At 44.4% G+C, this 14,164-nt stretch overlaps 1 protein-coding gene across 1 annotated transcript in view; it reads right to left on the bottom strand.

Annotated features, from left to right (window-relative positions):
- Positions 1 to 10,409, bottom strand: part of sema3d (sema domain, immunoglobulin domain (Ig), short basic domain, secreted, (semaphorin) 3D) — a 48,118-nt gene extending 37,709 nt beyond the window's left edge. Inside the window, exons 1-4 of the mRNA XM_079501627.1 lie at positions 10,227 to 10,409; positions 4,791 to 4,951; positions 348 to 410; positions 81 to 200 (exon numbers count right to left, since the gene is read on the bottom strand). Of these exons, the coding sequence (XP_079357753.1) occupies positions 81 to 200; positions 348 to 410; positions 4,791 to 4,951; positions 10,227 to 10,398 (516 nt within the window). The 5' untranslated portion in view covers positions 10,399 to 10,409. The remainder of the gene's footprint in view (positions 1 to 80; positions 201 to 347; positions 411 to 4,790; positions 4,952 to 10,226) is intronic.
- Between the last annotated feature and the right edge of the window lie 3,755 nt (positions 10,410 to 14,164).

Below are 14,164 nucleotides of genomic sequence, written 5' to 3'. Positions count from 1 at the left end.
TGCGACGCTCTATAGTATTGATTTATGAAAAAAACAAAAACAAAATGGAGTTATGTGGTTTCCTCCAGACAGCGACATACCTCTCTGTGGCCCGTGATCTCGATGAAAGCACAGCTCGGGTGGAAGGCGCCTGTCCCGCAGCCGTAGACATGTGTACGGTTGTAGTTGTGGAGCACCCTGATAAAGTTAGCACACTCCAACTGGGAGGCAAGGAGGAGGGAGAGGGAGACAGAGCCAAGAGAAACCAAAAAGAAAGTCTGATTCCGTTCTTATTACTCCAGCTCAACAGTGCTCTGCAAACTGCTAGATATATTACCCTCTGGTCTTCTTTTCCCCTGGAGACTTACATTTGCATTTTTTCCCGCCAGTTTACACATCTCCACTCGGTCCCGGGAAGCAGGCCAGCTGATCTGAGAGCAGATAAATGAAGGGAGACTCTGTGAGTTACAAGAAACACGTTCGATCATTCGCAACACTATAGGCAGGCACAGATGTGGGGCTTTGAATATCCAGTTTAATATGCAAAGAGCGAGTGACAGAGAAGGGGAAGAGTGTAAAGAGAGAGCGAGAGAGAGACACTGTCACAGGGCCCTGTTTTCGCGAGTGCCTTAACCCATATCCTAAACTTCTTTGCCATTTCTGAATAGTTCAAATAGCCGATCTACAAGCTCACAACGTGTCAATGTAGATCAGCTAATTGAACAATTTCAAAATGTTTTTCAAAATTGTAAAAAAAAATTAAAATAAAAATAAATAAAAAACAATGTGAAAAGGGTGGGATATATTCCTCAGCCTAGTAGGAAAGTCTGATAGATTTCACGTAAATTGCATGCACGCTGCGTTCATGATTTGAGGCTTTTTGTTTCAAAAGTGCCAATCCTACAAACTTTGAAAGCCAATGTTAGCCAATTAGGATGGAATATGAAATGTCGGACAGATCCATCTTGAACACATGACTAGATACAGTGTAACGATGCAGGATCTTTGGACAGAATCTGGAGGAGTAATATCAAAAAAAATGTTTTTCAAAAGTCGGCCTCCTGGTGGCACTACAGGCCATTCTGGAAATGTTGGGGCAGACTCGTTGGCATCCAGGGAGTGTGTGTGCAAAGTTTGGCATCGACCGGGTTAACGGTGCCGGAGATTAGCTGTTCACAGACGGACGGACGGACGGACGGACAGACACATGGACGGACGGACGGAGTGCAAAACATACTCTCTCCCCATGCCTTCGGCCTGGTGGAGACAAAAAGGCAAAGTGTGTGTGTGTGTGTGTGTGTGTGTGTGTGTGTGTGTGTGTGTGTGTGTGTGTGTGTGTGTGTGTGTGTGTGTGTGTGTGTGTGTGTGTGTGTGTGTGTGCGCGCATGTGTGTCTGTGTGTGTGTGTGTGTGTGTGTGTGTGTGTGTGTGTGTGTGTGTGTGTGTGTGTGTGTGTGTGTGTGTGTGTGTGTGTGTGTGAGAGAGAGAGAGAGAGAGAGGGACTAAATTCGCTAGTCTACACACTACTCTCTCTCTCTCTCTCTCTCTCTCTCATCTTTGAGGTTGTGCAGATTACTCTTCCAGTGATCCCACTCGCACAACAATTAACACCTCCAGTCATTGGCATTAAGGGGAATAATGGAGGGGATAACGCCGTCTGTCCCCTCTGTGTACCCCGCCACGTTCACACATGTGTGATAACAGGCTTATGTGCTTAGCGTGTTCACCCCTAAATCCTACCAAGGGGAGCTATCGCCAAACTCGCTCATGGGTCAACAGAGCTTCATGCATGCATGCAAACACACACACCAACATGTAAGTATGCGTGCGTGGGCACACGCACACGCATGTGCACACGCACACACACACACACACACACACACACACACACACACACACACACACACACACACACACACACACACACACACGCACACTACGTCTCATGATTCCATACTTCATAAAGAAAATCAGTCTCATGGTTTGATGTATTGATCGAGCACAGTGCGAGGCTTGTGAGAGGACTTTAGCATTAGCCAGATTTCCGACTCAGATCTACATTACATGAAAGTGATCAATGGCCTAGTTTCTCAACAGCCTGTGTGGAGATTGCACAGGCCGAAGTCAGTGGTGGGAAAAGTATTCCCACCACTGACTTCAAATGTATTGAACATTTGAGTTCAATACTGCAATATAGAATATAGAAATACTCTGTAAATATTAATATTTTAGAATAATAACTTAGAATTAAAAATGTACCTGAGTAAAAGTGCTAAAGTATTGGCATCAAATTGTGCTTGTCGTAAAGCAAAAGTAATACTCATTATGCAGAATGTCTCATTTCAAGTTTTCCAATGTATATAAAACTTTTGAAAATAGCAGATCTACAAGCTGTGAGCTTGTAGATTGGCTATTTTTAAAATGGCCAAAATGTATATAGGGCTGAAGTGATTAATGTATGTTTTGTAATAATAATCTAAATCTACAAAGTGACTAATAACTAAAGTTTAATAAAACAATTGTAGTGGAATAAATAAATAAAAATACAATATTTCTCATTGAGATTGGAGTAGAAGTCAAAGTATTACTCAAGTATACAAATACCTAAAAGTCTTTACTGAACGCTGGTTACCATAGGGGGCGATGAGTGCCCATGCAGTGTCAGTGAAATGCACGAAATAAGCAAAGAAGAAGAGCCATGTAATGGTGTTTTGAACCGGAAGTGTTAGTCGTCCATGTTCTACTATGGGTCACGGCCATGTTTTAGAGATTGATCCATTGATATGTTTAGCGGCAGCTCGAATTAATGTTTTATTAAGCTCCGAACATATACTATGGTACTTTATACCAGTATGAGCCCTAAAAGCACTAAAGACTGCGGGCGCGTGCACCGAGGATTATGATTTTGGACGTTTCTACCTTGGAAGCCCTAAGGGGGCTAGCGACGGAAGCTAAAATAGGGTAAAAATATTATTATTAATTCTGGATTAATCAAATCTCACCTTCTCGTTTATGGCTACCTGTGCATAATCAAATCAATCTTGTTTTCCTGTTGATGGCATCATAAGAGTTAAGTACAGACCTTAAGTAAATATACTCTCACCATGCACTGACCGCAGTTTAAAGATGTACTTCATTGCATCATGCTGATGGCATGTATCTACCTGGAATAAGATTGACTTCATTGCATCATGCTGATGGCCTGTATCTACGTACCTGGAATAAGATTGACTTCATTGCATCATGCTGATGGCCTGTATCTACGTACCTGGAATAAGATTGACTTCATTGCATCATGCTGATGGCCTGTATCTACGTACCCGGAATAAGATTGACTTCATTGCATCATGCTGATGGCCTGTATCTACGTACCTGGAATAAGATTGACTTCATTGCATCATGCTGTTGGCATGTATCTACCTGGAATAAGGCCACACACACAACGTAATAGGATACTAATTGACTTGCTTTTTCTGTGCCTGGGGGAACACTGTAGGTAGGCTCCGTAACGAACCGGTCTCCGACTGTTTATCAGGTTCAATGTCAATTTCAGAAAGCATTTGGAGAATTAGACGTATATCTCCCCCCGGCATCGTATCGGTGACCAGAGAAGAGGAGAATTGGACGTATATATATGGCTATCTCCCCCCGGCATCGGTATCGGTGACCAGAGAGGCAACAGAAATGCAACACTTTAAGAGCAGGCCTAAGAGTTAAGGCAACAAGATAAAGATCAAATAAACATTATGTCGTCTCGCTCGCGGATCAACCGCAGCTGCGTAAACACACACTCGCATCCACAAACTTTAACATATGGGTTCCCTCCGAATCCTGTGGCGTGTGCGCGCGAGAGTCTGTGTGTGCGTATACATGCTGTTATGTACGTGCATGTGAGTGCCTTCATGTTTGAAAGGCGTACAAACGCGGCATGAGGAGAAAGTAGCAGTCCGAGATCATGACCTTTGGCCTTCACCAAGCAGACAGATCAGTTGCATTATTGTTGTTGACTGAATGGTGAATGGGTGCTTCTCCAAAAACAATACATGACTGATTGCATTCCTCATTCACGGGGCACTGGAAAGAATATAATACCTGGCATATAAGACCTTATGCCCTCTGCTGATTGCCAGACATGTTTAAGTGCCATGATGAGAACTTAAGTGGTGCTCTCTCATAATGAGCCATTCAGCACGCATAGCTGAGGTTATTGGGATGTCTCGGGTGACTCCATTAAGCATGAGTCTGCATGCCTGAGGATCGGGACAGTTACTGTCCGCAGGGGAGACACTCCCAACTCAGCTGTTCAGACTTGAATCTCTTCCAGAATCTCCCTTATGTCGGAAGGGTGACTCTGATGCTGCGTTCACACTGGCAGATATACTGACAAAATATACAAAGATATAAAGCTACACAGCATATTTGTAGGTTTGTATCTTTGTAGGTGAGGTCGAAACTAGCTCAACTTTTATGTAGCTTTGTAGCTGTTGTGGCTTTTGCAGTAGCTACAGACATCGGATGTATCTTTGCATCTTCATGTCACTGACTTCCATTGAGAATGAATGGTAGACTTGGTATCTTTGCATCTGCCCATGTGAACACAGCATAAACATTTTAAACAACTACTACTTAAACAACCTCTTGAGTGCAGCCATAGTGACCTAATCTGACACCAAAAGTGGACTTTTCTTGTGTTGTACTTATTTTTAGGTCTGGGTTTTGCTGATCTAAAGTGAATGTGCTTTCAGTCTATATAGGCCAATGGAGCCCTGTGTAAGTGATACATTTGAGCCTTTCTCATCATCAGTACTGTACCTTTCTGGGGCTCCTGGCCAGGTTGTCAGGGTCCAGCAGATAAACGTGGTCCTTGGCCCCCAGAAGAAGACGACCCCTCTCCTCATCCAGAAGCAGAGTGTGCGAGTGGAGGCCATCAGAGGGTCCGAGGAACACAGACACACTGCCACCATTTACCAACTCTGATGGAGAGGCACATGCAGAGACAAAAGACAGAGAGACAAAGAGACACATACAGAGACAAAGAAAGACATCATTGAACCATTGCAGTTTGTGTACACAGATCATTTTGTATTGATTTATATGTTTGGGGTATTTTCTGCCTTTATTGCTTTATTGATATTATACAGTAGAATGACAGGAAATGGGGAGAGAGATGGGGGGTGACATGCAGCAAAGGTCGTCGGGATTGGGAATCGAACCCGCAACCCGCAACACGATTAACAACCTAGGTGAAGAGAAAATATTTTGCAGATTCTGCCAAAGTTGTCTTATTGATGCAGAGCCTCATGTGGCCTCTGCGTGAAGATGAAGCATGCCCTGGCTTGGCTAAAAAACAGTCTAATCCTCTGTGGTTCAACACCTCTGCTACACACAATGACAGGCAGACAGACAAAATAGGATTCAGTATCACACATGTTCAATGGGGGCATTAGCAGGTATCATCAAGGTGTCATCATCATAGCTACAATAATAACAATGAAGAAAATATCTTTCTTTGATTGGCAAGCTGGTGAAAAGCAAATGAGGGAGATTTAGATTCATGGGCTGATAGTGTTTCTAAAACCACATCACAACACCCTTATTGCCCCTAGCAAGACCTCGCCTGCAGTTGACGGAACATTATGAGCAGTTGCTACGGAATATACAGTAACTGTCAAGACCAATGTGAGATTAAACCGTGATCTGAGATGCAGGTCAGGGCAAGCTATAGGGATTCTTGAATACCTCATCTTGTGACTCTAAGCTAAGGTATGATGTAAATCTATCTTATGACTTATATGGCAAAAATATGATTTGATATTTAAAAGAAAAAACATACAGAATTCGGGAAATGTCCAATTACACACACACACACACACACGTGTGCACTCGCACACACACACACACACACACACACACACGCACGCACGCACGCACGCACGCACGCACGCACACACACACACACATGTTAAATTCACAAATTAACAATATATGACAATATGTTTTCATTTGTGGTAAACAGGGGCCTTTGGTCCTCAACTTCAAGGGTCCATTATTCACAGATGGTGAGTTTTGTGGGAGCTCAGTGCGGACTTCATTCTCAACACAGACCCCCGTGTCCTTGATCTGAGGAAATCTCTGCAATCACCAGACTCCATTCACTGCGGCAGTATAGCAACATGCCTAGAGTAAACACTGGCCCAGTGTGGGGGGGTCCAGTGGGAGTCTTTCTGAAAGGATTGACATTGTGATTGCCCTCTCCGCGTGAAGGATCGGTGAGGTTACTAACCTTCAATATTTGAACTTCTAGGGACCCCCCACCCTACGCAGCCATGGCTTAATACCTCCTCCTATACACACGCTCACACACATCACCCCCGCATGCTCATATCTTTCACCCCCTCCACATGCGCATGGCCTACACACACCCACACAAACACACACACATATCCCCCCGTGCCCTCTCATGCTAAACCTCACAGAGAGATTAGCCGTGCTAGCCTTTGGTTAACGCTAATCTGTTCTGTAAACACCTAGCACTGTGAGCCCATTGAAACGGCCATCTGAGCCGTTAGCCCATAGCTTAGAGCTGCACACCTTTCATCGGTGAGGAGAACCCTCAGGCTCTTCATTAGTTTGATAGTTTCAATGTTGGATCTCCTGATCGAGAGCACTCGATCGTCCACTGGTTTGAGTAAGGAGGAATCAGTGGCTACTGATGTTGAAAACTAGGCCTCGATCAAGCCACATGATGCTATACCTTTTCTGTTATGCATGATCTATACAGACAACAACTCTAATGATGCAGTGTATGGATCAATCTCATGTCCTCGGGACAAAGGTTTTAACATACATTAGCATATTATTTATTAGATGTAGCTGTTGTGAAATTGGAGCCCTCTGCATTCAGGCAAAGTTGAGACGACAGACCTGTTGCCATGTTCCATATGAGCACACAGACTGGCTCTGTTATGAATATTGAGTGTAAGATGTTCAGTCCACGGTTTCAGAAAAATAAACAATGTAACGTTACAGGCAGCTGACATGTGCTATAGCCTCTGATGTCAAACCAGGCCGTTGTCCTGGCCTGGTTTAAGAACAGGCAGTATATGATAAATGTATTTGGTCTCATTTCAAACAATATGGCAGCCTATATATTCTAATAATTCACTCTGCATTTACTGTAGTACATAAAATAAAGAATTTAGAGTGAATGCCACTCCCTCCCTTTTACCCATGCTTCGAAATGTTCCATATGTTACGAAACAGGATTTACTGCATGTAATTCATATCTACAAGCAAACCGGTATGCCGGATGGAGGTCAACCTATGCAGTATGAGTTATTATTGAACAGCTGATTGAAACGAGTTCACAGGAAGAAGCCGCATTTCATCTTATTTGTCTCCTCCTATATAGCCTATGATTTCTGAGCCATGGTTTATGGGTCTAATATAGCCTATAGGCCACAGAGCCTATATTCATATACATATGTGCACATGTGGTCGAACGTTGTTCCTCTCATTGCACGTCAAGAACAAAGGCATGAAAAACAACTGCGCAGAGCTGCATAATGAAAATATTTACATTAAGACCAGATGATTCTGCTTTCTATGTAGGCACAGCCCACACACGAAATATTGAAACTTTCAAAGGCTCGTTGCCAAATTTTGCAACGTCATGTCTACTGAAAAATCCTGAACTTGGACAGCTCTTAAAAGATTCTACTGGTGAGACATGCAGGGTTATCCAGAGGAAAGTTCATCCGTCTCTAGGTCCACACGGTTGTTTTGGAGGTGTTCACTCAATCAGGGATGATTCCACACTTTGATCACTGGGCCCTTCACTCACCGTGAGCCTTGTTTCCATAGGCGGCTGATGTGATGTTTGAAGTGCATGATCCCCACTGGCGGGTGCTGGCTTTTGAAGAGCGTGTCCTGACGAGACGATGACAAGACGTATATATACGCATGATGTGTGCACCGGGCCAGACATGATTTCACTTTGGATGGATTCTTCTGCACTTCGGTCAACCACACTGCAAGCGCCAAACATGGAGATTGTTGCTGTAGCGCCCATGAGGTCCGCGTGCAACTTTTACTTGCTTCGATGGCCTTTTCTCACAAATGAATGGGCGATATACAGTAGAACACCTCTCGGCACAGAAATTCAAGTTCCTCACTGTTGAGGAACATTCCAAATAGAATAATGGAGAAACAAATTTGTCTGGGAACGTTGGGTCCATTAGTGTGCAATCATATGTGAAATGAACAAATAATCATCTTTGTTTTATCGAGTTCTCTGCTTTTGAACCAACATGAAATGGGACAAACCACACAGAGCTTAGACGTTGGCCTGAACTGCTGAATAAACACTAACTCCATTATTCCCTGCTGCTACTTAAACATATTTATGTTGGACGGCAATGGACGCTTAGGACGTAAATGTGCATCTATTTTCAGACCTGCTGGGTTTGGGAGGCCGTCGACCGTCGAGTCGGGAGGTTGCAGTCAGAGCAAGTTTACTTTTTAGGTCACAGCATGGATTCAATTTCACGGAGCAGGGCCGTACGGTTCATTTGCGTGCTTCGTATTAGGCGCTACTTTAAAGGCTTAATTTATACTCCGTCGCATGACGAAGAATAAATCAGGCTCACGCACGACGAGTAAAAAAATGAGAGAACAACCAGGTGCTCAGTGGAGGTACACGACTACACGTTGAGTTAGAAACATACGGTTGGTGCTTCTAGGATCAACGAGACTAAAACTTGAAAGAAAATGAGCCATCCGAGCACGCAAAAAGGTTAAAAAGGAGAGGGCGGGCCAGGACAAGATTGCCTGACTAGCCTGTCTCACGTAGGCCTATATATGGACCAGTGTTTGTTTGCTTGCTTTATACTTGCCCTGATGAAGACCAGTGGGTCGAAACATGTTGGATTTTTATCCTTTTTGATATGAATAAAGTACCCTGATTTTACACCCGCTCTCTCCTTTTTTCTTTTTGAGTGCTCAGATCGGCCCTCTTCTTTCGAAAAAAATGAAGAGTTTGTATTGTGGCCAGTGATGGATGGAGAGTTTGCACCCGAGTTTGGAATAGGCTTTAGGGGACCAATAACATATCTTTCCCATGGTGTCACAAAGCAAACAGACTGCGTTGACTTAACACTGAACACATATGGCACCATGCACACTGCCACCGTAGACTGGGACAGGCTGATATACACACACTATGACAGACTGAACAACAGACAGGGTCCCGGGAGCCGGGAGCATCAGAATGAAATGCACACTGAGTGTGTGTACATTAACGCAGAAATATATCACCACAATACATCAGCTGCATATTTATTTAAAAACAAATATTTGCCATTCGGTCAGTGCCGACATAAATATGTCAAAGCGTAAACCTGACTGCAGGTTTACGCAATGAAGATTTACATCACCATGGAGGATTAAGGGATTCCGTACTTTTCTTTTTTTATACGAGAGAAGCCCAGAGAACATTCACAGGTCCATCAGGAGTCGGTGACAGAAGAATTAGTAGGGGGGGTTAGCATATTAACCCAACTGGCAGCCTTAAATCTCTCACTCTGTTTTACAGTCCTGTTTTAAACCCCATTTACTTTAATCACACATTAATGTGTGTTTATCTCCTTCTGTTTCCCTTTCCTTCTGGAGAGAGAGAGAGAGAGAGAGAGAGAGAGAGAGAGAGAGAGAGAGAGAGAGAGGTTAAACTTATGCATGATATATTCTTGGGTCTGTGCCATGACATGCACCCAAAATAGCAAGCTCATAGCTTGTATCGCCTATTTCGGGTGTGCCACACACACAATCAGCAACTGAGAACTTTAATACCTGAGAGAGACAAAGGGCAGTATTATGCGTGTCTTAAGTACCAGGTCTTGTTACTTAACTTAAGACCTGGAGGCGTGGTCAATGCTGTTTGGCCACTCAGAATAGACAAATGGCATTGATCACGCCTCCAGGTCTTAAGTTAAGTAATAAGACCTGGTACTTAAGACATGCATAAAGAGAGTGCAACAGAGAGAGAGAGAGAGAGAGAGAGAAAGAGAAAGAGAGAGAGAGAGAGAGAGAGAGAGAGAGACAGACCAACTGAGCAAAAAAAAAGAAAGAAAAAAAAAGTCAACACGGTTATCTTAACCACACCACCCGTGAATGATGTTACATTTCTAAGACTTTTAATGTTTCATTTTAAATCCTAAATACATCCAAAATGTCCAGTATTTCAACTCGTACCTTTGTAGCTGAGTTTGACTCTGGGGACACTCTGCTGGATGCTAGCCTCAGCAGGGAGGGTGGCCAGCAGCAACATCAGTCCCATCAACGGTATCCCTGCTGGGTGGGATGGTGCCTGTTGGCTCCTCCCTCCACCTCTCTGGTGACTCCGTTCGGAGTCATCTGTCTTCATGGTGAGGCGAGAGAGAGAGCGCTCTCAGTCTGGTCTATGTTCCTGGTAGAGGAAAGGAGAACATCAGTCAAGGGTCACGCTAGGGAGGTGCTGATGTGGCGTGTGGTGTCTCTGTGGTGTGTGTGTGTGTGTGTGTGTGTGTGTGTGTGTGTGTGTGTGTGTGTGTGTGTGTGTGTGTGTGTGTGTGTGTGTGTGTGTGTGTGCATGCGTAAAACGTAAATGGTTCATTTTTTAAATAGTGTTTTTCTCCAAAGCACTTTAGAAAGTGTATGACATTCACCTATGCACACGACAGCAGAACTGCGGTGGAAGTAACCATGCAAGGCACCAAGCTGCTCATCAGGAGTAGTTCCTGTGCCTCGCTCAAGGACACTTCGTGCAGTACATGTTACTGAGTACTGTACGTGTGTCTGTGCACATGTGTGTGCGTGTGTGGTGAGTTCACACAGCCAGGGTAAAGTCTATTCTAACCCCTAGCAGGATATGTACACACCATCTCGGCTGTGAGCATTCATTCAGCTGTTTCACCATGGCTCCCTATAGGCATGCCTCTCTCTTCAACCAGACCTATCAGCTGTTGCCGGTTGCCCACTTTCCCTTTGTGTCGCGTCTAAATCTGTTTGCTCAAAACAAAAGGTCAGGCCAACAAAACGCCGACATTCTACCATCCTTCAGACAACTGTTGCTCTTTCACGGGTTTCTCTCTCTCACAGGCGCTTTCTCTATCCGTCTCTGGCACCTCTTCCTCCTTTCACATGGTAAAACCATGCCAGTTCTTTCATTCTTATACTCTCTCGCTTTTTAAATTCTTTACCTAAATGATTCTGGCTAATAGTTTCAGCGTTAGCCCGATGACCCCGTCAGCTCCTCTTTTATGTGCCATAATAAATGGGACGGGTCTTGCCTGGGGCTTCACGCCGCATTAGATCCGGCAGTACCGCATTTGTCAACACTGTCTGAAAAATGGCCAGCATCAATGGAGCAAGCAGCACATGCTCTGTAAAGGGACATTGACTTTTTTGTAAGCATGTTCAACTTGAGTAATGGCCACACTACACCACACGTATGAGGAATTACAAGATGGAAAAAACAGTGAGGTACATTTTCATTCGATTTTTTTGGAGGGAGTTTAATTGATAACGTGAATTTATACCGTTGCCATTTTCTCCAATTTGTCCAACAATTTCTGCTGTGCAAAATTGCAGTATAGCTTGGCTTGGCTTGGCTTATAGAACTGCATCACCACACATTCCGCATGACCTATCGAGCTACTTATTAACCAGCCAATCAAGGGTGAGGAATTACGGAATGAATGCATCGGAAGAATGCGCGTCCTCCCTCCTCTCTGCCCTCACTCCTCTCTGTCCACCCCTCTAGCATAGATAACATACATCAACCTGTCCATGGACAGCATAAACAGTGTCCAAACTAAATTAATGGCTCACATGTTTCAAATATTAGCTGTATTTGGGAAAACGCCTAAGGAAATTTGACACTTGGGCCAGAGATGTCAAATGCACACACGTACCTCTGACAAATAGTGTGCGTGTGTGGCTGGGGGAAATGATGGTAGGTGGCCAGATATAATCATGTTCAAAAACTTCTGCCCGGCATGCCCGCAAAAAAACTCACATCGACCACGACAGGCACTCACACCAGGCAGCACACACTGACTGAACCGCATACGCTTGCAGTTCATGATGAAACTGGTACGCTGTCCCTCGTCAGAGAGACACCATTTCACCTCATTTATTCTCATTTGGTCCCTTTCGTGACAGAGATCAGAGATCATGCCAGAGAACATGATAGGCAACGCCACGTGAGAGATCTACCAGTAGATCACAAAGGCTGTGCAGGTATACTGTAGATCACATGGCATGCGCCTAAAGAATATTTAATTTAAATCAAGGTGACTTGATGGATATAAATATGGCCTATCAGCTCAATATTTCGTTTTCAAGAGTGTTGCTGTGCACAAAAACGTTGGTAGCATTACAAATTATAAAATTATAAAAACCCCTACCTATTCCATTTCTCCCGCTCTGCATTTGTAACGCCAGCTACGCTATTCTGAAGCCCCCTCAGGTACATATTTAAACTATTTTCAGCAATGGTATAATAATTATTTCGGTGGGTAGATCTTGTTGAGCTGGTCATTTTGAAAGTAGCTCTCAAGTCAGAAAAGTGTGGGCACCCCTGTTCTACACACTGCTAGCCACAAATTGAAGAGGATCAGACGCTGACAAATAGACTTGTGTTTATTTAGGCAGACAAATTGAGAAGCCCTCGGGGTTAGAGAGCAGAGATACAGGGCTGTTTCTGATGAATGGTCAATCAGCAACTGTTTAGCACTGTGTGTTTGAGTGTGTGTGTGTGTGTGTGTGTGTGTGTGTGTGTGTGTGTGTGTGTGTGTGTGTGTGTGTGTGTGCGTGCACTTACGTGTGTGTGTGTGTGTGTGTGTGTGTGTGTGTGTGTGTGTGTGTGTGTGTGTGTGTGTGTGTGTGTGTGTGTGTGTGTGTATGTGCGTGCGTGCGTGCGTGCGTGCGTGCGATGTTTAAATATGGGCATCCATGCGTCTCCGCAGAGGGCACATTTGTGTGTGTGAGACTGATGGTGAGGTTATGAGGGCTAAAGTTCTCAAACTCTGCCCGAACCCGACCAGGCCCGACCAGGCCCGGCCCGACCCGACGTTTTCGGGCCGGGCCGGGCCCAAACAATTATGCTAATTAGTCGGGCCGGGCCGAGCCTCGGGCTCGGTGATTTTCCGCGATTTTGTTCTTTTTTCTTTCTTTTTTTAAAAGAGTTATTATAATAAAAATAGCAATTCTGTTATTTGTGTAATGTTATTGTGTTGTACTGTATGTATTTATTATGAAGAGGGCTGCGCTAGTCGATTCACTTGTGACAGGAGGAGGACTGGAGACGGGGGTCGCATCGCACTGGCATTTCAGACTCAGAGGCCTCTTACACACATGTCAAACCACGTGACTTCCATTGGAAAAGCATTGAGCTTGAGGCGGCCATGAACACAGACAGAACAGATCATGTCCGTCCGGCATGTGTGTACGAGGCCAGAGCAGCAATTGCAGCCTGCCCCGCAGTCCTGCACTGCGCGCAGGCAGTACAGTAGAGAGAACAGTGAACGGTGTGAGACTTGCTTGCTTGCCTTGCTACCGCTGGTTTCCCTCTGGTTTGCGCACCAAACGAGCTACTAACCACCAGTTAACTTGCAAAGTTGCCATATGCTTAAATATTTTATAAAATCAATCGGATAGTCACAGCTGAAGAAGCGTCAGGTTTTCGTCATGTTGCACTGAGTCTCGTTAACCCAGCTGGCTGCGATAAATAAAACCTAATTATTAATCAACGTCACCAAACGATCCATGGTGATATATAACTACACGCTACACGTATAGCAACTTCACTTCAGAGGAAACTAAGGGAGGGAGCTGCAGCTGCTATTCGTGTTTAGCCTACTCACCAGTCAGTCACCATGCACCACCACTGTATGGAATCCATTAGAATGATTGGAAATGGAAGTTATGGAACATTAATAGCCTATTCTAACGTGAGTTACATACATCCTTTATTTCGATAAATCCGTTGATCTCCGTTCTCACTTTCACACTGAGACACGGCGCCGCTGTGCCGCAACGCCGATCTACAAGCTCACAGCGCGTCGCGCTGCTTTTTTTTTCTCTCTTTTTTTTCTGTCGGGCTTTTGTCGGGCTTCGGGCTTAACATTATGGTAATTGTTAGGGTCGGG

Source organism: Electrona antarctica, assembly GCF_951216825.1.
Source record: "Electrona antarctica genome assembly, chromosome: 5".
Taxonomy (NCBI): domain Eukaryota; kingdom Metazoa; phylum Chordata; class Actinopteri; order Myctophiformes; family Myctophidae; genus Electrona; species Electrona antarctica.
Note: the sequence above shows the minus strand (reverse complement) of the source record. Positions and strands in the feature narration are given on the sequence as shown.